Source organism: Clupea harengus, chromosome 11 (assembly GCF_900700415.2).
Source record: "Clupea harengus chromosome 11, Ch_v2.0.2, whole genome shotgun sequence".
Classification (NCBI taxonomy): Eukaryota; Metazoa; Chordata; class Actinopteri; order Clupeiformes; family Clupeidae; genus Clupea; species Clupea harengus.
This window is the reverse complement of record NC_045162.1, coordinates 8688238-8714934: the sequence shown is the minus strand read 5'-3', so window position 1 is coordinate 8714934 and position 26697 is coordinate 8688238. Positions and strand designations below refer to the sequence as shown.

Sequence of the window (26697 nt, the reverse complement as noted above, 5' to 3'; positions counted from 1 at the left end):
CAAAGCAGCTCATTTTGTGAATGTGAGCTAACCTTTTTTTTTTTTTTACTTTTCTCTCTACATTAATAAATCCTATTTTATGGGCTGAAAACTTGTATTGTTCATTTTATATTCGTTCCTTATTGTATTACTCCAGGAAGGCAATGTGACTGCATCTTCTATACATTATAATTTGATCCATTGCATGTTGGACATGATTTGGACTATATTTTAAATAACCTGCAAAAGGCCTTCACTCTAGAACTAATGTTCTTATTTTGCAAAATTATTGATTAGGAGGCAGAGAGGGCCACAATGCCACTCCAGACTGATGGACCAGTGCCTTTGACAGTGGGGAGGCTTACCTGTGACTAATACCTATCTCATCCATGTGCATGATATACGTAGGCCGTTGGCGTGTCACTCCAAACTACATGACACTGATGAATGCTTAAAGTACCTCTATGTAGTAGCCACTAGTGTCTGAGCTCAAAGTCTTTGTCTCAATCGATCTCCGATCTCGATCTCAGTCTCAATCACTCAATTTTTTTTACAATATTTCAGCATATCTGAAAAGATGTTTTTGAAAAAAAAACTGCTTACAGAGAGTTTACAGGTGGTTTGTTGAAACTCAAGTTAAGTCTTTCTATTTGTGACCAGAAATGCCTTTAACTCACAGTGCCATAGTGTACCTATGTCAAACATCGGCCATTCTGTTAAACAATCAAAATGCTGAGTTTAATAATGGATTAACAATCTATAACTTTAGTTTAATAATGGATTCACATGACAACGCGAACGTTTGTCGATAACACACTCCATCCGATAATTAACACCGTTACGATAGTTGGCTTAGTTAGTTGACAGTAAAAATATGTGGATGTTATTGAAAACCAAGACATTTTTTATGGACCTGAACTCCCAAGAAATAAAAGCGTGTTCTAAACTCTGAAGTCGACGTGCATCAGACAGTGCCAGTGGGCGTCGGCCTTGAGACTCCCATTCTTCCTCCTTTGACTTCTACTTCTCTCAGTGACTCTCATTATGAACATCCTCATTGTACACAATTCCCCATGAACATAATTTGCTTTTGAGGCACCTCTCTTTACGCTCTTTCAGCGGATTCAAAAATATTCTTCTCGACTGCCCTCTGGCTTTATATGGACTGGAACTCATTGAGCATGTCACAATCAGCTTAAGGCTGCTAAGCAGACAGACCATCCTTTCAATGTATCCCGTCTCAATCCTCCAGCGCCCACATGCATACTCACACTCTGTTTTGTCAGGTGTTCCTCCTTTAAGTGGACAAAAAGACTAGAGATCACGTCAGAAATGGTGGCTACACATCGGTGTATACCATATGTGCACACGGGAACGTTCCCTGTAGAGCCGGCATGTTTGAAATGACTTTAAGCACTTTTCCTCTCCACTCTCACTCTCTACTTAGGATTTGTTTCAGTGTGTGCCTTCCTTTCCACCTCCCACTACCCTTTGTCAGTATTGGTCTATATTGTCTATCTTTCTTTATGTTTGTTTGTGTGTGTGTGTGTGTGTGTGTGTGTCTGTGTGTGTCTGTGTGTGTGTGTGTGTGTGTGTGTGTGTAATATAGATTGTAGTATTGCTCTCAAATACCTAATAAAACAAATAAAACATGCACATACATGTAAATTGTACACTGTAATTGCAGCATAATGGGAAAAAACAGACAGATAGAGGACACAAAAAACACTAAAGATGTTGCGGATGAGACCTTATGGGAAAGGAAGAGAGAGAGAGAGAGAGAGAGAGAGAGAGAGAGAGAGAGAGAGAGCGAGAGAGAGCGAGAGAGAGAGAGATTTCTAACACTAAGGGAAACCTTTATTTAGGAGGCGATTATTCACACTGGTCATTAGAGAGTGGTATCACTTTCCCTCATTTACAGAAAGGAGGGATAGAGGGATGGAGGTAGCAGGGGAGAAGAAGGGAAAAGGGTAATCATTAGAAAGATATCACTTTCCCCATCGTCCCTAATGAGGAACACAGAGAGATGGAACGATAGGGACAGAGAGATAGAGAGCGAGAGGAGAGAGAGAGAGAGTGAGAGAGAGAGAAAGAGAGAGAGCGAGAGAGGGAGGGAGAGAAACAGATACACAGATGGGCAGATGAATGGAGAGACAAAAAGAAAATATGGATGGACAGATGGATAAATAGATGGCTAGAGGGGCTACGGCAATGAAAATATGAACAGTCTTTGGACTGCAAACGGCATGCATAAATATACACCTGCTACCTCAATGACTAAACAACTACGGCATGACTTTATACTGCAGTAACAGTTAACACTTGTAACATCCCAAATGTTTAATAATTATTAATAATTATTGATAAGGGCTTAATATCTGTCAAAAATATTTGAGCAAATTTAAACATAAGACAAGCCATAGGTATATAGGGAAAATGTATGACATGAAAAGCTATAGGCCTGTTTCAAATGACTCAATGCTTGCTCTCTATAGAAGCACCAAGCCTCTGGACCTACTACACAACAACTGATACAACAAACGTACTGAGTTTTAAAAGGCTTACTCAGACTTTAGAAGTAATTTGATCAAGCAATTAAAAAAATCTATTGGCCCTGAATGTCCACTTCTGGTAGCCATACAGAACTTGATCTTATTCACTCCTTCTTGATCTAAACTGCCCTGATGCACAGTGTTCTAAAAACACACCTCCCCAGAATCTGTGCCGGGCAGTTGAAGTAAGCACAGGGTGTTCAGGAAGAGAACCTGCCGTCTGTCTGCCGGAACTGTAATATAACTCATGATTCCAACAGGCCTTTCTCTGCTGAGCACAAATAACTTATGCATATTAGAGCACAGTAAATCCAAAAAGCTTTCTATAGTCTCTTATTTACATCTGTGCGAGCAATTAACAAACTGAGAGACAGACTTAATTAAAGGACATAAATTGGGATTAGCACAAACACTGCACATTTACGTTTTAATTAAACATTCTTCATTATTTATTTCACAAACAGCTCTGATGTGTGTGTGGGTGTGTGTCTATGTACATTTGTGTGTGGGTGTATGTGTGTGTGTGTGTGTGTGTGTGTGTTTTCTGGTTCATTCTGGTCAAAACTGAGAAGAGAAAAAGGCATTTAGGAGGAATAGAGACAGAGAAAGGTCTCTCTTCCCATTTGCAGCATATCACTTCCACCACTGGTCCGTCACACTCTAATATTCCCTAAGGGAATAATTAACACATTTTTTCTTCCCATCAAGATAAAATTGCACCTCATCTGAAATCAACCTAATGACTTCGGTGAAGGTGATGTGTAAACACACACAATCACATGAAAAGTCGGTCAGATTCCAGGTGGCATGTAAGACACATTCACGGTTGCATGTGGGATATACAGTATGCCTTGTGATCACAACACACACACACACACACACACACACACACACACACACACACACACACACACACACACACACACACACACACACACACACACACACACACACACACACACACACACACACACAGTGCAGCAGGGCTAGACCCTCTGTCTCTTCATTGTCATGTTTGAACAGGTTTGGCAGCAGGCAATCCCTGCTGTCGAGTCAATAATGCCTATTTACACTGGAGAGAGAGGGAGAGGGAGAGGGAGAGGGAGAGAGGAATATTTACCCATAGACTTCCATTCTGTATAAAAGCATAATGATCCCTCCATACCAATATTTGAAATGCAAGAGGGATGATAGAAGCACTGAGGCACTGGACACTTTGGGCTGTTCTTGGTCATCCTGTTAATACACACATACTGTACATACCAACATGCATGCATACATACACACACGACACCACACACACACACACACAGATGTGCACAGACAAAAATCTGCAAAAGATGCACATGCCATTTGCCCAAGAAAGAAACAAAGACAAAACAAAAGCATTGCACGCCATAGGCCACAATGAAACAAGTGAAAGGAGACAGAGCACCAAATAGAAATTACAGGAAGGTCAAATGTACAAGGAGAGAGAAAAAAGGAGTGTGGAGTGAGAAAGAGGGCAAGGGGGAACGAATAAAGAGACAGAGCACATTTTGTAAACAGGTCTCTATAGTAACCAGTGTGTAATTTGCCTAGTGGGAGTAGGGAAGGGAGAGAGAAGCGTTCACCATCACTGCTTGACTCCCTGACTATAATTACGCTGGGCTAGAGAAAGGGAAGGGTAGAGAGAGAAAGGGAAAGAGAGAGAGAAAGTAATACATAAAAAAGGATAGATAGAGGGGTGTAAATGCACAAAACGCTTCGCAACAGGAAATGTAGTTTTAATGAGGTAGAATGACCGAAATGAAAGTGGTGTGTGTGTGTGAGAGAGAGAGAGAGTGAGAGAGTGTGTGTGTGTGCCCGCGCATGTACGTGCATGTGTGTGTATTGATTACAGGGCATGGATTGATTTTCTGGGTCTGTGATTTGGTGCGTGGGCACACATGCATGCAGTGTCTGTCTGTACGTGTGTGTGTGTGTGTGTGTGTGTGTGTTGCCATGCTTGTATGTGTTAATGAATGCAATATTTACAGGGTCTCTCTCTCTCTGTCTGTCTGTCTGTGTCTGTCTGTCTGTGTGTGTCAGCACATGTCTGTATTTGGGTCCCTGTGCATACATACATTTATCTCTGGGGTAAAGGAATGTGTGACTGTGTGCGGATACGTGGTGAGTCTGTAGGGAAGTATGTGTGATCAATTGTATCTCTGGGGCTGGTGGGGGGTATTGGTCCATGTGTGGGGTTGTACAGTTACGTGTCTGGGTGAACGTGTACTCATCTATGTCTATGCATGAATGTGTGCATGAGTGAGAGAGTGAGAGCCAGAGAGAGAGAGAGAGAGAGGGAGAGAAACAGAGGTAGAGAGAAGCGAGAGAGAGCCAAAGAGAGAGAGAGAGAGAGAGAGAGAGAGAGCCAAAGAGAGAAAGAGAGAGCAAGAGAGAGCTTGTGGTCTGTGTCTGTAGAGATAACCGGATTAACGTTCCCCTGACATCCAGCATACAACAGGGATGGAGAGAGAGCGTGAGCGCGGAGGAGAGACGACATAAGTGACACGGATAGGGTTGAGGGATTTATGAAGAGAGAGAGAGAGAGAAAGGGAGAGAGAGAGAGAGACAGAGCGAGAGAAAGAGAAAGAGAGAGTGATAGAGAGAGACCAAAGAGACCAAGCGCAAACAGGTGAGTGACAGTTGTAACTACTTGGAGAGTTTTTGACAGAGCATTGAAGGCCAGTATCTGTGTGAGTGTCTGTGTGTGTGTGTGTGTGTGTGTGTGTGTGTGTGTGTGTGTGTGTGTGTGTGTGTGTGCGTAGGTCCTGATTATCACGCGCTGCCCCACTCTCCCGATTCAGTCAGACGGGGCTGAAGCGCGGCGGAGCTCAGAGGAGGCTGGCCGGGTTTGGCACGCCACTTCAAACGGGGGAGTGTGTGTGTGTGTGTGTGTGTGTGTGTGTGTTCAAACGGGGGCCCCTGCAGGAGCACAAGGTGACTGTTCCCTGTTTAGCTGTGAGTCTTAATTACCTCCGGTCTGATGGGAGCTCCGTCTCTCCTCTTCTCTCTCTCTCTCTCTCTCTCTCTCTCTCTGTCTCTCCCTCTCTCTGTCTCTCCCTCTCTCTGTTTCTCCCTCTCTCGGCCCCGACACCAGAAACAGCCATCCAGCCAACGACTGATGTGACCTCGAGCATGTCTTTAGGCCTGCAGTTACAGAGCCAGAGAGAGACACATATAGATAGAGGGAGGGAAAGAAAGGAAGAGTGAGAGAAGCAGAGAGAGAGAGAAGCAGAGAGAGAGAGAAGCAGAGAGAGAGAGAGGAGACTTGGGCTAGGGGTTTGGGGGATGGAAGGGAAGGGGGAGACAGAGAGAGAGACAAAAATAGAGATAGACAGAAACAGAGAGAAAGCGGGAGAAAAACAGAAAGCGAGAGAGTGCCAAGCGAGAGATTAAATTAATTCGAATGGGTTTACAATTTTCAGGCAAGAAGTCGCCATGCAGCAATTTGACTTGGGCCTCCTTGGCCAGGACCCCATTATGAATTGGCTAATGCGATTGACATTGAGCCACTGATAGCTTAACCTTGTGGCAAATTAAAGCCAGGGCTGTAATACTGTCATGAAAATGATCTTAATGTCATAATGTATTGCAGCTGCCAAGACCTGAAAAGCAATGCATTATCAGCACTTCACCGGCACACCTACAACCAGATTGGATCTCATTGCTCAGTCAGATAGATTACTACCTCTGTGCATCTCTGTGTGTGTGTGTGTGTGTGAGAGAGAGAGTGTGTGTGTAATGAAGACGATGTCGGCCTGACACCTTAATTAGGTGTCTCTGGTACCGACGAAAGCCCCGGTGGCCTCGCTCCATGGTGCAGAGGGAACCGGAACACGAGGGGGGCGTCTGGGAGGGGCGGAGGGTTGCAAATGAAATGGGGGATGGAGGAGATCCTTGCTGTCGCACAATTGGCTGAAATTAATGACGAATGAAGAGCGGAATTAATAAGCCGCCGGTGTCACGGCGAGAGCGGGGGGCAAAACTTTGGATCCCTTGGCGGAGGAGGAATTAGCCTTCTGGGAAGTCGTCGGCGGGAATAACGACGCCGGTGGCAGCCAGAACGCCGGGATGAGTGATGGTGAGGTGAAGTTAGAGGAGTTTGTGCAACTCGGCTATCTTTGGTAGGCCATCGCTAATTTAACACACACACACACACACACACACACACGTACACACACACACACACACACACACTCACACAGAAAGACTCACTTGAACACACGCACACATATACTTATACACACACACACTTATACATACGCACACACACACAGTTACTCACTCACACGTACACACACACACACACACACACACACACACACACACACACACTCCACAGGGATAATAATGAGGGACCACCGGCTGCTTGTGCATACGGTGGTCCTGGTGATTACTACGTCTACACACACTCCCCTGGGAACTTTGTGTTGACAAGGTGAATTAATTCACACTCACCACACACAAATACCCACACACACACTCATGCATACATACACTGACTATATACACACACAAGATATTAAAATACAAATGTATATTTACCTACTAGTGTACTATATCTGCTTCTCACACTTTCTCTGTCTTTCTGTGATTCTATTACTGTGTTTACACACACACAGACACACACACACACACACACACACACACACACACACACACACACACACACACACACACACACAAACAGGTGCAAGTGTAGGCCTGTGCACGCGCACACACACACATACACATACACGGAAGGTTTCGTTAATTTTTAGCCCCGGCTGAATGGAAAGCCAGCAAATACAGAGTACAGAGATGAAGAGTGATGCACTCTCACAGAAGACACACATGCGCTCACACACACACACACACACACACACACACACACACACACACACACACACGCACACACACACACAGCCAACACAGAGTTGACAAACAAGCAAAGCCGCACATACATCAAAGCACTAACTACAAGCAAGAACAAGCCTGTTCTTTTCCCCAGCTTGTTAAGGCCCAATGTGCAGAGGCAGCAGCTTGGCCCGTGTGTGTGGGGAGCAGAGGAGTCTACAGTGAAGCTCCAGCTGACCTGATGGCCACCGTTTTGTGTAATAAGCTCAGACATTGAAACATCAGGCTTTGTAGTGCACAGACTACTGAGTGTTCCCAGAAGTAACAAATCAGCTTTGAGAAGCTCATTACCGATTGACTCGGTCGACTTGAAGAACACTCAGATTGGTCGTACTAACGGACACACAAACATATATAAAAAAATAAACGAGTTGAATTGCAGGAAAACTTTGAAGTGTGAAGAGCGCTGCCTTTCATTTGGTGCATGTCAGCTGTGTTTGGATGATCTCTATCTTTAAACTATATCTGCAGCCTTTAGGTAATGGTGCCACTGGTCGGGAGCCTATTCACTCATATGGGCTGTTCAGGTCTGGGGAAAAAAAACAATATATGTACTATCCAACAAGTCAGAGAACCAAAACATATCAAAACGAATCAACTAAAGGTGTGCTGTGCTTCTGTGGCCTGAATATAAAAGAGTGTGTATGTGTGTGTGTGTGTGTGTGTGTGTGTGTGTGTGTGTGTGTGTGTGACTGAGAACGAGAGAGAGCAGAATTAGAAGAGAAAGCACATTCTCACCCACCACACCTGGAAAAGCACTGAAAAAAGTCACGGGGAGCTTTCCACAGCGATGTAATTGGTCAGCACACTCATCAATCAGCATCACAGCAACATCGCCTCTGCTTTAAGAGTGTGAACAGGCCTTGGCTCGAGTCCTCGGCTGTGGTCCTGTCCCCCTCGAGCTCATTTCTCACTTCCTCCGGCAAATGAGCACAGAGACCCAGCTTGAGACTGGCTGTGTGTGTGTGTGTGTGTGCATGTGTGTGTGTGTGTCTTTGTGTCTTTGTGTCTGTGTGCTTGTCTGTGTGTGTGTGTGTGTGTGTGTGTAAGTGTGTGAGTGAGTGTGGTTGTGTGTGTGTGGTTGTGTGTGTGTGAGTAGGTGGGAGGGAATTAAACATCAGGGAGGGGCGAAGGGTCAGGTGCTTAAGTTAAAAAAAGGGTTCCCCTCTCACTGACAGTTATTTATAAGAATTAGTGCTGTCAAACGATTAAAATATTTAATCGCGATTAATCGCATTTATGTCATAGTTAACTCAAAATTAATCGCGATTAATCGCAAATTTTTATCTATTCTAAATGTCCCTTCATTTATTTATTTTTTCCATCATTTTATTTGTATTGTAATGCCCTTATCAACATGGAAAAGTGAATTTGCTTGCTTTATGCAAATGTTTTATTTTATTGAAAACCAACATTGCCAAATAGGGCGGTACAAAATAAAATTTCAGGTAAACAAGGACTCAGCCTATAGTGCAGTTAAACCATGGCTTAATATTGTATTTTTTTTTTTCAAGTTTGCTGGGAACATAGCAGTCAGGCCTCTTATTTCAGAAACAATGAACCGTAACAGTTAGGTTACCAATAAAAGGTAAGCCTACTACTTCTTTGCTTTCAGCCAGCTGCCTGTTCAGCCAGCTGCCCATTTTCAGACAACAGTGAAGCTTGCTTCTTTTGCACAACACAACTTTTAAAAGTAAACTTTCCATTCAGAAGCTTTTTATCATCCATTTCGCCGTATGGCGCTCACCATTCACTCTCAAACCGTAACGTTAGCCTACTACACAGTTTGCGAGGCCAAAAAGAATGTTAATCAAAAAAATAAAAAATAAAAAAAAAATTAAATCTCTCGCGTTAATCTCGCGATAAAATAATTAACGGCGTTAAAATGGGTTTGCGTTAACGCCGTTAATAACGCGTTAAACTGACAGCACTAATAAGAATCAAAATAAAGTTACCTACAGTACCACATCATTTTATCATTTATTTGTTTGTTTGTTTGTTTGTTTTATGTGTAAGTAGGCCTACGAGTTATAGCCAGTGGCAACAATAATAACAAGTATAACCCATAGCCTGTCAATGAAATTGTGGATCAGCCAGAAGATTTCCCTGACATATCAGAGCACAGACTACCAACCAATGGCTACGGTTCTTTAAGTGCTGCACCAGAAAGGGGTGACAGGATAATGTTTCCGATATCCACATATAATTGCATAGACTATTAACCATTCAATCCATACAGAGGGACTAGCAGAGTTCACCCGTTTACATTAACAAGGCTATTTTTTGCCAGACTAGCTTGTGTGTTGTTAGGCTTTATAGTAGACGACTGTATATGTTAGGCTACTTGGCCCATAGCAGCCTGCTGGTCAGTGTCCTGGCTGCCACCAATGAGGACAAGTCAGAGGGAGGATGTTGCTCCGCAGTGCTTTGATTTGCGTGCAATAACTGCAGTTGCCGTGGCAAGGGAAGATGAAGGGTGAAGTGCCTTCTCACTGAATCAGAACTCAAATACAGACATAGTGTTGTCCGGCAGTTACAGTACGCTTTTAAGCCTTAAGAACAGTTAAAATAACTAAAATCTAAAATAACATGTACAAAACAAAAAGGGGCATTTATGAAGTCAGAGAGGCAAAAGGGCAGGTGCTTGAGCACCACCTGGGGTCTATCTGTGCACGTGCCTCAATGGAGCACCCTCATTCCATCCACCTCCTCCTCCACCTCCACCACCTCCTCCACCACCTCCTCCTCCTCCTCCTCCACCTCCACCACCTCCATCTCCTCCACCTCCTCAGCTTCGTTGGCGACTGCATGGGCCTCTGCACTCTGCACACCTGTGTGCTCATGAGCAACTGAGTGCTTCAGGGTGGCCCCTCACACAGGTTTGGAAAAAGAGGGAAAAGGTGCTCTACATCGCCCCCTACAGGCCAGTTCACACCCTTTAGTGTATGTGTCCCCTGCAGGACAAGGTGGATATTTTCTGCTTCATTTGGAGAGATCATGTTAACTTGTGATTCTAGCTGGGGGGAGTACCATGTCTGGTAAGGACAGACATAAACATGTGCACTATGGAGTCTCCAGTCATCGACATGACATTCATATTCTGTAGACACCCTTGTGTAAATGATGTCTAACTTATATGTCTCATCCTACAGTCATCCTTGCATGTCCCCATCCATGCGAAGCTAAGGCCTCGCTGTCGTAGCCCAGCTCCTGCTGTGCCGCTACGCTAAAGGAAACGATTCCAGTTCCTCCTGTTCCACCGAGTAAGACATCATTGCCACGGAGGGGTCGTTTATTGGCAGTGGTACGGTAAACATGGGATATGTGAAGGCAAATATGGCAGGTCCTTGAACCCCAGCCAGTGTTTTTCAGCAGATCACAGCTCATGAGCAAGAGCGCGCCAGATAGGAGGCTCTCCCAGAGACACGGACACCTGTGGTGAATCTGTCAGAGCTCGTACTGTGCTGCTTCAGAGCTGCAGGGGAGGAGATATGGAGGGGAAAGAGAGAGAGAGAGAGAGAGAGAGAGAGAGGAAGATGGAGAGAGAGGGAGAGAGAGGGAGAGATGGAGAGGTAGGGAGAAACCGAGAGGAAGATGGAGAGAGAGGGAGAGACAGAGAGGAACATGGAGAGAGAGGGAGAGACAGAGAAGAAGATGGAGAGAGAGGGAGAGACAGGGAGGAAGATGGAGAGAGAGGGGGAGAGACGGAGAGGAAGATGTAGAGAGAGGGAAAGACAGAGAGGAAGATGGAGAGAGAGGGGGAGAGAGGGAGAGACAGGGAGGAAGATGGAGAGAGAGAGAGAGAGAGAAAGAGAGAGAGAGAGAGAGACGGAACAGAAGGGAAGCAGAAATATAAACAGAGACAAAGAAAGAGAATCCATCTGTGGTCCCTGCATGACCGATAAAGTTGAAACCATCGGGCCCTGCTGGCGAACATGCTACAAATATGATTAAGTACATCAAGTATATAATTTGCTGTGAGCCATTTGGAAAGCCCCTGGTGGAACTTCTTCAGCTAAGGGCTAGAACAATATCCAGGGGATGGGAAATCAGAAAGCCAACTGTGCCAGTCTGAATGCCATGTGTGCCACTGAGGAAAACAGTGCATCACTGGCAAAAACAGGTGCCAAGGCTGAGTCTATGGAGGTGGCACCATACACGACAGTCACAAGTCTGCACTGTAGTTTTCCAAAAGGCCTCGAAAGCCTTTTACAGGATTACTGTCTTCATGGGGCAAGTGTGGTATGTGCTGTATACCAACTGTGCATGCATACACACACACACACACTGGAGGTTGCACAAAGTACTCGAGCATGTGTGTACTCGAGCAGTTACATCAATTCTCGAGTATCTACATTAACCTTGGGTACTTGTTAGTCACGTGATGCTGGATCTCGCGCACACTCAGTTTCCAGTTAGTGCCCTTGGTAAATAAGAAGAAGGATGGCAAGTTCTTTGATAAAAACTGAAAATAAAACTTGCGACAATTGTGAGTTAAATGTTAAAATATCATCGTATCATCCATACTTCACCACTGCGTAAGGTAAGACCAAGAGTGGTCTTCATATCAGATCCTTCATTTTATGCTTTGTCTATTTGTCTATGCACTGAAACCAACCAACACACACAAAGAAACATTGCTTGGTTGTACATGGCTGTTCTAAAAACAGTTATGTTGTTCATGATTCATTTCACGATTCCTTTGTGATGGCGAAAGGTTATTATTCTGCCGACTACGATATTTGGCATGTTCCATGCACAGTTCTCCAGGCTTTGGTTATGCAAAAGTAAATATGCCTTTCCAGTGGGTCAATGAGCATACAGCATTTTACTGCACCAAATCAAAATAGACTGACAGAGCAGACATGAATATTTACAAGTCATTCAGGTGTTTACAAACACACAAACATAGAGAGGGGAGGGGGGAGAGAGAGAGAGAGAGAGAGAGAGAGAGAGAGAGAAGGGTGACCAGTGTGAATAAAACACAAATCAACATGAGCAATGTGCAAACCAACAAACAAAAAAAAAGCAGCGATGAATTTAGTTTCCCCAGCGCCTCAAAAGACTCCATTATATGGGAACTGAGAGGAAAGGAAAAGTGGAGAAACATATACGGAGGGAAATGAAAAACGACAAAGAAAGAAACCTTTAATTCTTCTCCAGTGTGTCAGAGCAGAGGTGTGTGTGTGAGAGAGAGAGAGATAGAGTGTGTGTGTGTGTTTGCTTGCAGGAACACGCTGAAAGGCATTATTTTCAGTGAAGCCCAAGCTAAGGTGTATGCTTTAATGTGGGGTAGTCTAATACCCTTTTAATGCCTCTTGAATCTCCTCTGTGTGGGTGGATGGGGGATGCATGCTCGGATGCATGAATGCTTTGGTGAACACTTGGATGAATGGGTGTCAAAATGGTTTACATTTTCCACACACAAACACAGTTTACTTCTACGCATGTTTTAGAATGTCCTTTGGTTAATGAATATTTTCTGTGCAGACAAAATCTCACACACACCCACAAAATGAACAACGAAGTTGACAAACAAGCAAAGCCACACATACATCAAAGCACTAACTACAAGCAAGCCTGTTCTTTCCCCAGCTTGTTAAGGCCCAATGTGCAGAGGCAGCAGCTTGGCCCATGTGTGTGTGGGGAGCAGAGGAGTCTACAGTGAAGCTCCAGCTGACCTGATGGCCACCGCTTTGTGTAATAAGCTCAGACATCGCAACATCAGGCTTTGTAGTAGTGCACAGACTACTGAGTGTTCCCAGAAGTAACAACTCAGCTTTGAGAAGCCCATTACTACTCAGCTAAGCTGACAGGTTGTACTAGCAGTAACAAAACAAAACAAACTTTGGACTGTGGACACCGCTTATGACTTAATTTGGTGTGGGCGACAGTGGTACACGAGGTAGAGAAGTCGTTTAGTAATCAGAAGGTTGCTAATTGCTCCTGATGTGCAGTGTGCCATCGGTGTAAATGTAAAATGTGTATACATCCTTGTAAGTCGCTTTGGATAAAAATGTAATGTGTGTCAACTGTCGTTGTATGGATTCAGTCTTTGTGGTTATTCAGGTCTGGTAAAAGAAAATGATCAGTACTATCTAACAAGCTCTATACCTATCTATACATATGAATGCCTATTCAAAACAATATTTTCCATGAACCTGGGTGATACATGCTTGAATGCATGGATGCTTTTGATAAATGGTTGGATGCTGGAAGTCTTAAATGATTTACGTTTTCCACACAAAAATAAAGTTTAGATCTGTTTACGTCTGCACTTGTTTTTTAAATATATGTATATCTTCTATGATACCCATAAGAAAGCTCTTAGCTACCTGTAATGTGTCAAAACTGTGATGGTACACACCTCAGAAAACATGGAATGCTGACCCCGCCTATAGCCGTTGTTGATTGGTCAAAAGTTTATATGGTCCCGCCTTTCGCCTGCTGGTTCTAAACCGAACCAAATCACTCATACCCACAGGCGATCGAGGTTAACGACACCTATCATAACCCCTACCGTGATTCATTACGATTTTGCAAACCTGATGACTACTTCTTGCTCATAGTTTGCGGAAGAATACAGGAGAGATTAGTTTTACTTTTTTTTTATTTTTTATTTTTTTACTAAGTTTCTAGTGCGCTCAGAGAGCGAGTTCTTAAAATCTGTATGGGAATACTTTGTAACACGGAAACGTACCTTCTTATTCTTGGAAGTCGTCCAACGCACCTGCAAGAAGGAAGAAAACAACTTTTGGAAGAAACTTTCCGTTTCAGGTTTGGCAACGGGCGTCCGTCCGATCCCTGCAGTGATTTAAAATTTAAACGTTACCCCTCAATGCGCAACGTACACTTTGGCAGCCAAGCACATATGGATTCTACATAGGATGGGATGTACTCATTTTATTAATTTCAAAGTTTCAGACAAACTTTGGCTGTTACGCGGCGCTTCTGACAAGTGCCCACAAACTTCTGCTTGACTTGTGTCCTTATCAACTCAACCGTGCCCTCCCCGACACACCGCTGACACGGGCCCAGCGAGAGAGCGCACCGGCCGGCTGCCGTCATGGGCTGGCATACGTATCCTGGAGCTTTCACGGTATGGAGAGTGACTGTTCTAGTGATTGAGCTGGTTTGCACGGCCCTGGGGAAGAGGCACGTGGTCTACTGGAACTCCACAAACACAAAGTAAGTTATATTTCAGTCAAAAACCTTATTTCCTTTCTGTCCTTTGTTTTTGCTGCTAATTTCATAAACATGAATGGAGAGAGAAAGGGGGACATCCAGAAAAGTCAAGCTTGGCTAAAAGTGTCCCTGACGCTTCTGTTCACATTTTCAAAGTAACATACCCATCCATAAACCGAACAACAATTTTCCACTCCCTCCTCTGAGGTTGTTGGTAGTGAAAGGCCATTGGGGGGGGGGGATGCGCTCTCCATTACTGTACAGAAATACCCGATCGATGGGCGTAGCGGTTGGTATTACGCAGGTTCAGGTTTTAAATGCCAATTCAGCGCGGTGAGTGAGCGCAAACGCTGCTGAAGACCGTCATGTCGTATCATGCTCGGAGTGTTCTTTTTTTTTTTTTTTTTTTACTGCCAAAAACACACCTGCTGCTCATGATTAGGGGCCGAGGCACAGGCTGACACGAACAGATTTTAGTTCGAAGGCCAGAAACCTCTTGGAACAGTAGCACACAGACTGACCGCAAATGAGGCTTGTCGAAAGACATTTATGAATAAATGTAGAGCTAAATCGGTTCAGATGGGGTACTGGGTCTTGTGCAAATTAGGCCGGTGAGTGTTGCGGTACAACGACGCTGCTAGATCTCAGTGTAGCTAATTGTTTAATTGGTGGTCATTAGTCAGCTGGAATGCAAGCTCACCTGCAAACCCAGGTGTGCGCAGATAATTGATTGGTTATCTATTCTGAGGCATGGGAGGAAGGACGAGCCACAGCACACATTCACGGCAACAAAAGTACTGATATTGCCTTACATGTACATAAGTATTTAGGTTAAATAGATGTTGTTCTGTCACTTTCTAGCTTTTACAGATATTTATCCTTCTAGTCCCCTGCAGAAATACTGTATGCTATCTATATCTACATCTAAATGGGGAGTGTGCGTTTTTTACTTTCAGGTCGCAAACTCTCTACTCTGCAAGTATTGTAAATTGGATGTTGATTAATATGGGCTGAGTTTTGGATACTCCGTGTTCCTCTGTGACCTGGCTACTCAGATGGGGAAACTTGTATGAAACGTTGCATCGGCCTGCCCTGAACTGTTTAAACAGTCATGCAGAAGAAGCACATTTGAAATTGGATTAGAGAGAAGACAGAGCAGCTGAGAAATGCCTGGAGAAAAGTAGAGCATACAGTTGTGGGCAGCTCATGCCTCCCTCCTACCCTGTTGCTTGCTGTGTGTACTTTCTATTTGTTGTTGTGTGTGTGTGTGTGTGTGTGTGTGTGTGTGTGTGTGTGTGTGATATCTCAACATCTGGCAGCTGGACTGTAGTGTATGTAACCAGGCTTTATCTGTGTAAGTATGTGACACTGTGGCAGTCAGCTGATAAAGTCGGGTACAAATGTCTTCCTCTTATCAGTCTTGGCACCTTATCAGTCTGCCCACCCTGTCTCTCTGCATTCAGGTATGTGGCTGCAGCTCAGTCAGCTATGGTGGATTCTGTTCTAATACCCCTAGGGTACCAGCAAAGTGCAGTGGTTTTAAGATCAGATTAATTAAGATAAACTCATTATACTACCCCAGAAAACCACAACGAGAACAGTGTGTTCCTATCACCTGATCTGGAAAGAGCTAGAGAGGAAGAGTGAGCAAGCGACTGAAGGAGAAAGAGGGAGTCACACAACAAGTTTGGACACATTGCTAATACTTGAGAAATACCAGAAGGCCAATCCCTCTCCGCACTCCTCCCTTCCCTGTACTTGCACACCCCCCTTTCTCTGCTTGTCTCTGCGTGATGGCACCTTAGGAGATCAGCTCTGCAGAACCACCAAATCTCCCTGTGAAATAAACAGCTTTAACAGATCAATTATTATTCGAGGGGGGTGATGATTATTAGAGAAAATGTCTTATTAAATCTCATTTAAGCACTGTAAGCCACATTTATCCGCAATCAACTTAGTGATGCCTTCCACACGCATAGCCTGTGAATGTATTAATTTAATCACAAACACTGTTGTGGTGCCGGTAATCCAGACGGCAAAAACACATTCCATGTTGTGTTTCCATATCACGGTGCTCCGTAACGGTATCTGTAAGGTAATAAGGTAAAGATGCGGACGGGCGCATGCACAGTCAAATTAAAGGCTTGAACACCAAGAGCAATTCCGTTCAATCAAAGCGTCAGTTATTGCACGTACATACAAAACAAGACAGGCACACTTTTCGGCCGGACTTTCAGAGAGCGCCCTAATCCCTACCTTTCTTTGTTAATGATTAACCAGGAGAACCCGTGAACTGCAATCAGTAATCAAGCAACCTAGCCCGAGATAATTACTTTTTATGTATTGCTGAGGAGGCATAAAGAAAACACGTTCTCCACATCCCCTCCCACGTTGGCCTTGTTTTGTTCCATGTAATGTGAGGTTTCGTAAAACGAAGGCTGCTCTGACTTATCTTTGCTTTGGCAAACTTTTGACCACACATCCGTTCTTTGAAGACGTGTATGCAATCGTTTTCTCTGGAAGAACACCAATTTCCCGATTGGAAACTCCGCGTAAATCAGACTTGCGTGCAACATGGTGGGAATTTTTCCCCCCCCGATATACGTTTGTGTTTCTTACAATACTGTTTTGTGTTCCCACAGAGTGGTGTATGTACTGCAAGGCAACGCAAATATTATTACGGCGACACGCAATCGTTTGTCCTTTCTAGGCGTTCCATTATTGCAGCAGATATGAATTTCCACATAAGAACAGATCCGTAACACGACAGCGTTGAGACCAAGCCAGGCTTGTGGTGCCAGCCGCCTGTCGACACGTCCGCACACTTCACTGGGAGGCATTCTACCCAACAACCCCCTGTATAATGACCTGTATAGAGCTGAGTTTACATTTGATATGCGTGTACATTTTTTAGGGGGTTTTAAACCAAACAAATTTGAAACAGTATGTATTGCTAGCACAGTCAGTGTGTGTGTTAAGTGCATTCTCAGGAAGTGGGGTTGAATGGGGGTTGGGGAGAAGCGGAGTAGCTCTCCTCAGTGCTACGATTCTCTGTCAGGCCCCAGCGCAGGGCCTTGCGTGTATTTTCTTAAAGGAATGTTTAGTTGTGTTGTGTAGAGCCAAACCCTCTTTGGCTCTTGTGCGACCTCAACACACAAGCAGCACTTAACACAACCTAAGGGAGAGGCACACGGGTGGAAAAGAGAGAAAGACATGCTTTGAATGGCCTCACTGGTCACTGTAAAACAGTTGAAAACAAAGATTTAGAATCTCTCTCTCTCGCTGTATTATGTTTTTAATCACAGCCTGCATGCAACTAATGAAGGGACATTTCTGGATGTATCTGTAATATTGAGACTGATTCCCTATGCCGATGTTATCAGCATGGATGCGGTTATCAGCACCTGACAAGACAGGGCTACACACGCGCACTCTGGACAGTATCGATATCTCATGTCTATAACTTACCCCAAGTCTACTTCTTTGGAATTTTGTGTGTGTGTGTGTGTGTGTGTGTGTGCGAGCGCGTGTGTCTGCGCGTGCACACACTGCATGTGGGATGACCTATTCTTGCATCATCAGAGAAGGAGGCTGCACATTTCTGTTGCCCTGTGTGTGTGTGTGTGTGTGTGTGTGTGTGTGTGTGTGTGCATGAGCATGAGGGACAGGCTCTTCTGCATGCAGCATGGCTCATGCTTTTTTAATGCCTGTGACAGAAGCCAGCAGCACATTAGTTCAGGGCCGCAGGACGGAGCAGAGGGCCTGTGGAGGCACCACCCAGAACACAGAGAGCTTCAATCAGACACACACACACACGGATGCACAGACACACACGCAGACACACACTCCCACAGACACAACGCTATCTCTGGCATGTTTGTGTTTTTCATTCATTCAGTGAATATTTGCTTTTTTATTTGATCAAAATGCCACTTCTTGAAAGGTGCCCAGGTCGTCCCGATCCATAAAATTGTGGTCTGTGGAGTCCCTCCCCATGCCTCAGTGCTCCAGAATCAGTAGGCTGATGTAGTTCTTTCCACAGTATGCGGTAAATATAAGTATTTCACCTTCAGGGCGCTTGTAAACACTGTTCAATCCCCAGCCTTTGTTGTGATTGTTGAGGACACAGTTAAAGCACAGTTATGCTGCAAAGTTGTTGTGTGTTAAGCCACCGCATTTAGTCACCTTTCACAACACAAGAAATGAGGCACCAAAGGTGTGTAGGTTTTCTGCCAACACCAGGCAAAAAAACTGTACTCTTTAGTGTGGGTTTATCTTTCCCGAAAATGATACAAACATAAAAAAAATAATTATATTGGACTACATACTACACTACACAATACGACCAGACACCAGTTTACTGCACCTAAATCAACATTACAGCTTTATTCAGCATGAATTTTTGAGTGAAATTGTATAAGTCGGAAGCACTTAAAAAGTATGCATGTGCAGTGCCTTTGCTTTTGTTGTGGAACCTATCCTTAATTAAATTGCTTTTGGATGTCAGCTCTCTGCGATCTCACAGTGAGCTGTGTTTCTGAGCATGATTTGAAGCGCAAGAGCGTGTTTTCCCTCGCGATTGAAATGGAGTGGAGGATTCGACTTTCTCTGGTCGGCGCTTAGATTCTAAATCTGTGTTATGCCTTTCGAGAGAGAAACACAATTACAGGGTGGATGTTGAGGGATATTTCTCCTCCTGCGGCGAAGGAACGTTATTATCCCTTTGTGATTCCGGCTCGGGACGAGGCATAGCTGTTTGCTTTTGCCTGTTGCGGAGATGAAAGCATGCATATATGGCATTTTACATCACTTTTATATCTAACGATGTTAGACACCCGCACCGAAATATTTCATATAATTATTGTCTGTAACTGATAGAACTGTTGACTGATGTTTTCCATCTGTTTGAGTCACAGTTCTACCAAACAGAATCTTGGTCTACCTGGATATTCTACACTTGGGTTGGGTGGATTGATAATTGAACTGGAGAAAGTGTCACAGAGAATATGGAGATGTAGCTCTCTCTCTCTCTCTCTCTCTCTCTCCTTCAGGCATGCTCTCACCTGCACTCACCTTGGCCTTCCTCACCAGTCTTCACAATCATCTGGTTGCTGTTAAGACAGGCCTTTACTACAAACACACACACACACACGCGCGCACACAGCCTCGTACTATTTACTTTGGACTTTTGGTGTTTGTCTATTTTTTTATTTCGCTAGTCTCCAGTCTGACTTCGGCATCTTTCAGCGAAGATAAAAGCTCTGTAGTATTTGTGTGCACTTCTGTGAGTGTGTATTTAGGTCTTCGAATGACTGTGTGTGTGTGTGTGTGTGTGTGTGTGTGTGTGTGTGTGTGTGTGTGTGTGTGTGTGTGTGTGTGTGTGTGTGTGTGTGTGTGTGTGTGTGTGTGTGTGTGTGTGTGTGTGTGTGTGTGTGTGTGTGTGTGTCAACAGCGATGTGAGTGAACGCATTAAGTAACACACTCAAGAACAGGGTGCAGCCCAGGGAGGAACTCACTGAGCTGTGCAGGGCTGGCACTGTGCTAACAGCTGATTGGTGATTAGCTGTTAATCATACACTCCTTCCCTATTGAGCGTCCATGCTGCTAGCCTGCTTAGCCGGTTACTCATTAGCTTCCCATTGTCCTATCACGCTAAATGTGCTCTCTCAGTGCAGTACGCCGATGGGTGATGCGTCATTTTTACTGCCCCAACTGTGACTTAACAATATGGGCTATCGAAAAATGGGTCAGCTGCTTAAGGTGGTCTGTTTTAAGTGTGGGTGTGTGTGAGAGAAAAGACCTGACTCGATGGAGAAAAAGAAGAGAAAGAAAAGGGTGGAGGGAACAGAGGGAGGAGAGCACGCATGGTGTGTTTAACCTTTGACCCCATGTAATTTAACATTCCCTTGCCTGAATATTTGATGCTCTCCCCCGTTCTTGCCACGATGTGCCTCCACAACATCGGGCTCACCGTTGCCTATAATGTCTCATCATTCCTCCACCACACAGTTCTCCCTAGGGCGGGCGTAACGCTATTAAGTAGGCTACTGAGAAGCCCTTCCTCGCTGATGGAAAACGCATTACACAGCCCGCGGATGGACAGATCGGGGAGGTAGGGAAGGAAAAGGTATTAGAGGAAGGATGGCAGGGAAAGAGTCCACAGATTTTTTTTTAGCTCCCACAAGAGCTGGGGGAGCCCTCCAGGGAGGAAGGAAGGAGGTGAGAGAAGGAAGGAGCAAGGGAGAGAAAGAAAAGATGTCAGCAGGTATTACTGTCACTGTCAGGGCACCAGTTTTAGCGATAAATTCCCTGGTCATGCTAGTCGGAGCAGACCGGGATCTCCTGGTGGAGGGCACCCAGTATGGGAGTGTGCGTGTGCGTGTGCGTGTGCGTGTGCGTGTGCGTGTGCGTGTGCGTGTGCGTGTGCGTGCGCACGCGTGAGCGCACGTACCCCTTTGTGAGTCACACTCCATGTGCCAGTAGTGTGTGGTACCTGGTTATAGGGTGTCTTCACAGGAACTGAAGAACTATGTGTGGAATGTTGGGTTGCAGACCCCAAAGCCCCCTCTGCCAAGTGTGTGTGTGTGTGTCCCTTTGATGGGTTTGTGTTTGTGCAGTTTGTTGTGTGATTTTGTTGTAAATATGCTATTGTGTGTGTTGTAAGTATGCGTTTTGCACAAGAATGAAGTTCCTGTCTTTTTTTTTCTCGTTTTTTTTACCTAACAAAACACACCCTGTCTCCATACATAGCAGATCTATTCATGTCACACTGTTACAGTTACTGCAAATGTATATTTAGGCCTGTTAAATATATACACACACACACAGACTCCCACTGACTGTATATTGGTATACTGTACAGTATAGTATAATGTGAAGTATGTGTGTCACCAAATAGTGTGCCACCACCGCTTGGCTTGGTTTGATAATTTCTCAAATGAAAAATATTGTAAAACTGGCAAGAGTGAAGAAACCCCATTATTCCAATATACATTTAGAAATGGGATTGAAAATAACTGCTTATGAAATGTTTACTCACCAGGTGTGCAAACATCAGCATACGCAAACATGTGCATGCATGCCCACACACACACACACACACACACAGACCTATCAATCAAATTCCCATTTCCTTACCAAGAGTTGTATTATAGCAGGCATGCAAGGACCTTTAAAATATTAAACTGAAATTTGCGTTATATTTCTTTATTCAAATTGAGTGTATTTTCGCAGAAAATGTGCTTGCTGTTCACAGTAATGGGCACAGTGGAAGCAGCATGCCTCAGATGGTTAATTTAAAACTACTTATCTGCCAGACAGCCAGGGCCTTTCACTTCTTTCCTGTCTCTGTTGGAGGAAACTTCAGTTCCACCCACCCCATCCACAAGGAAACAGCATTTATGCTATGAAGGGTTTCTAGCGATGCTAGAAAATATGGTTAAATATGAAACGTATGTGTAGCAACGAATGCCGACTGCAAAAGTAACTGGTGAATTTAGCATAGAATCAAGAACGGAATTTAGCATATATCTGTATACACAACACACACACACACACACACACATAAAAGGAATAAAACATATATCCCTATGTGTGATTCTAAACTCTGCATTGAGGGGCTGGTTAGCTAACAGACAAAAGTTATCTGACGTTATTCAAATCAAACCTCATGTAGATGGAGCATTGTTGTGCATTAGCTGTCTGGCAGTAATCCCTGCCATAATCTGATAATCTACCCCCTGCCAATTTCATCTGAGGAGTCGGGCCATGCGCAACAAGGGTGTCCCCTTGTTCTCTCTGTATCCCCGACGACTTCCAGCCTAGATTTCCGCATTATAACAACTGTTTTTGCTTTTGCAATGCTGCCTTAACCTCATGCATGAAACCGAAAAACAGGTGGTGTTTTAACACCCAAATACTTATGAAGATGGTGTTTGCTTCTATATGTAACCCCTCATAATTACCTCATATTCTCTTTGTCGTTGCACAGAACGGTCCATCACACTTACATAGTAAGAGATTAACACTTTTTTTTTAAAGCATGTGCACACATGCAATCATTTCACAGGCTGGCCCATCAATGCCCTCTTAAAATATCTTTCAGAATATTGATCAATTTTACGAGGATTTCTTTAAAAAATGTGTATGTACAATTTGGCACAGTCTTTTGATGGCTGAAGGAAACATGGATGATAAATCAGAATTTGGAGAATCGTCAGCGCTAAAGAGGCAGCCATAAAAGAACACTTCCATATTGCACAGGGAGGTAAAAACCCCATTAACATACGATGGGAGGCCAAGCCACGGTCTGCTGCTTTGTGTTTTGTAATGTATAGGGGTGTTGTTTTGAGGGGGGTGGTTTTTATACAGCACGGGTCTTTGTGGCCCCGGCATGTTCGGAGGCGCTGGGCTGTGTGGCTTTCGCTTTGCCTGGCTACAGTCTGACAAAAGCCTTCACTGCTGTGGGGGAATACGCTCTCATGCCCTTTCAGTTCAAGGCAAGGCAATCTGAATTTGAATTTGAAACATTCCGACTGAGAAAGATGGAGAGGCAGGGACCAAGGGGGGATGAGTAGAAGGAAGGAGGGATGGGAGAGACAGACGAGGACGGAGAGGGAGAGACAGACAAGGAGGGAGAGGGAGAGAAAGGGCAGTTTTGTCCCACGAGATTACAATGCAGTGACCGTGAAAATGCTTAAATAAACACAGAGAGAGAGAGAGGAAGAATGAGAGGAGGCGGGAAGGCACTCGAACAAGAAAAAAAAGAGCAGAAGGAAGGTGTAGAGAGCGAGAGGGAGGGAGGGAGAGAGAGAGAGAGAGAGAGAGAGAGAGAGAGAGAGAGAGAGAGAGAGAGAGAATGAAATATTGACTGGCTGGCTTGGAAGTTAGCTTAAGCACAGATCCTATAGAGGAGGAAAACCTAAAGGCAGAACAAAACTTTACTAAAGTGAGGAAGAAGAAATAGAGAAAGAAAGAAAGTGAGAAGTGGCGGAGAGAGAAAGAGGAAACAAGAGAGATCGAGAGGTCAGACCCTCTCGTCTGGGTTTGAATAATTCAGGCCAACCCAAGCTGCGAGGCTGCTAGCGGAGCCTGTTTAGCCTGACATGTGTTAGCGAGGGACGCTAACCCACAAGCCCCGCGCTGCCGTCGCCTGTGACGCTAACAACCTCCTGCAGCCGCTGTCTGATGAGACACTTGGGCTCCAACCTTACCACAGACTCTCTGACCCCGCCGTCTGCAAGAGGAGGAAGAAGAAGAAAAATGGTGAAGTGTTTGGGATAAAATGCTAGGGACAAAAAAATGAGGAGAGATTGCAAAAAAAAAAAAAATGCTTTGAGCCCATCAAAACTGTGACCCACTTTATTTTGGGGGGGGTGGGGGGGCAGGCTGGTGTGGGGTAGGGGGTGATGGATCTGTGAAGCCAGCTGAGATTTATTGTTAATGCTGATTTGCTTCGCAGGCGCCCTTTTCAGGATGGCGCCGTGTTGAGAGCTGCTGAAGCTGCGCTGAACCCTCCCTCACTCCCATTCTTGCCCCCACTCCCCATACAGCCCCCCCCCCACCCTGTCTCCCTTAACCCAATTTGCTAACACAGCTGGGCTATGGAGGAGGAAGCTGGGCACTTATACATGACTGCAGAGCACTCGCAGGAAGAGCCTGCCCTCGCCTGTGGTTCTAGAACCAGTTTAGAGCCTTCCCTCACAATTCCGTGGGACTGTGATTTTGGGGTCTTGAGGCACAGGCCTTGGGTAGCCATTGGAGACAAATTGTACACTGAGCCACCTTGGTATTCAAACTGTAGAAACCCCAATCCCTTGAAAGATCCCCCAGTCTGCAGAGCTAGGCTGCTCTAGCCTGCTCTAGCCTTGCTTTGGAAGCCACTTCCTCAGTGCTTTCCCACAAGGAGAAGATAACAGGCTCCGTTTTAGCAGAGGGGAGAGAGAGTCCTATTTAAGGTTCTGGAGGGGAAAATGTTTCTTTTCTTAAAAAAAAAAAAACATGGAGAACCCTCATTAGTTTGTGGTCTGGAAGTTAGAACGGAGGGAGGATGGAGAGAGCAAAAGAGAAGAGAGAGAGAGAGAGAGAGAGAGAGAGAGAGAGAGAGAGAGAGAGAGAGAGAGAGAGAGAGAGAGAGAGAGAGAGAGAGAGAGAGAGAGAGAGAGAGAGAGAGAGAGAGAGAGAGAGAGAGAGAGAGAGAGAGAGAGAGAGAGAGAGAGAGAGAGAGAGAGAGAGAGAGAGAGAGAGAGAGAGAGAGAGAGAGAGAGAGAGAGAGAGAGAGAGAGAGAGAGAGAGAGAGAGTGAGTTAGGTGGAGCTGAGACTGGCATGAATCCCAGCTTCGGATTGGCTCTCCCCCAGGCCACGGCACCTCTGACCTATTTTAGCCCGGGCCACACCCTCCGCAAACAAACACGCTGCTCACGCAAGGCAGGAGGGTATTTCTGGCCCTATCGCCATGCTCTCAGCGGGGACAGAAAGAATACACTTCCACTCCAGTTGGTCTGAGGCTGTCCCCACACTGGAAGCAGCGGGTGGGGGAGGCTCCAACAGGATCCCCAACTGAGTCCAGAAGAGAAGAGAGGAGGCGAGGGAGGGAGGGGAGAGCAGCCACAGGAGGACATGGGACAAGTTTTTTTTTAAACTTTTTTTATCGACGCTTAGCAGTTAAAATGGCCGATAGTGACCCACGTCCGTGTGGATGTGTCAGCATATGTGTCCTGGGTGGAGGATGTCTCATCTTGATGGGGTCCTCTACCATGCACACATCAACACAATGTCTCTCTCTTTCACTGACACACACACACACACACACACACACACACACACACACACACACACACACACACACACACACACAAGCACGCACAGCATGCTAGCATGCGGCTTAAATCAAGCTCCTGGTTTTTATAGATGGGCAGGTCCTGCTGACTGGCTGAAAAGGGGGGACAGGGCTAACAGGCAGAAAATGGAGACTGTGCCCGGCGTGAGATTTGGCCTCTGGGGTCTTGGTCGGCGCGGCCACCCAGCAGTAAATGCATTTAAAGACCCTTCCGGTGCCTCGCTAAAGTGGAAAACCACTCTCTCTTTCTTTCTCTCTCTGTCGCGCTCTCTCTTTCTCTTTCTCTCTCTCTCTCTCTCTCTCTCTCTCTCTCTCTCTCTCTCTCTCTCTCTCTCTCTAGAGGCAATTTTCTTTTGTGGCAAATTTGACAAACCCACCCCTGCAGGTCCACTGAAGTGCGGCCAGGCTACAGGCTCGAAGGGGCCTAATCTCTCGCTCGCACACACTCTTACAGAGGCCAGCTACCTGCTCACACACACAGTGACTTAAACCAGACTGGCTGCACACAGACACACACACACACACACACACACACACACACACATTTACATCACTGACCTGCTCAGCTAATTCTATATCAAATACACACTTACACAGATGCTTTCACAAACCGTAAGCCCACCTAGAGCTGACTGATCCTTGCTTCCAGGGGGTATCAACCCCCTAGAAACATACACACACACACACACACTCTCTTATCCAAGCTGACCAGCACTCTGTGAAGTAGATGCTCCCTTGAGAGAACTCCTCAGGAAATGAGCAAAGAGAGGGAGAGGGAGAGGGAGAGAGAGAGAGAGAGAGAGAGACTGAGACAGACAGACAGACAGACAGAGAGAGGGAGAGAGGGAGACAGGTGAGAAGAGAAAGGAAGAGGGAGGGAGACAGGGAGACAGGTGAGAAGAGAAAAAAGGAGTAAACGGCAGTGCCCCCTGAGTGCCTAGAGGCCGTACCTGTGGTGACAGAGAATGCACATGTGCTCATGTACACACTTTGTATTGGAAGGGGACATGTGCATGTTGCATTATAAATGTATATGATGGCTGTACTAATGTACATACATGCTGACGCATGTTTACACACATACACACGCACGGTTCCTCACGCACGGTTCCTCACGCACGGTTCCTCACGCACGGTTCCACACGCGCACACGCGCTCACACTCACACGCATGGTTCCAAACACACGTTCATACATACATACACACACACACACACACAC

General features: G+C 45.2%; 1 protein-coding gene across 2 annotated transcripts in view; it reads left to right on the top strand.

Moving 5' to 3' along the window:
- The first annotated feature begins 13770 nt into the window (after positions 1–13770).
- si:dkey-246i14.3 (ephrin A4) overlaps positions 13771–26697 on the top strand; it is a 36593-nt gene continuing 23666 nt past the window's right edge. The window contains exon 1 of one of the 2 annotated variants that reach the window (XM_031576197.2): positions 13771–14642. In XM_031576197.2, coding sequence (XP_031432057.1) covers positions 14521–14642 — 122 coding nt within the window. In that variant the 5' untranslated portion in view covers positions 13771–14520. The remainder of the gene's footprint in view (positions 14643–26697) is intronic. The other variant, XM_031576196.2, reaches the window with a different exon arrangement.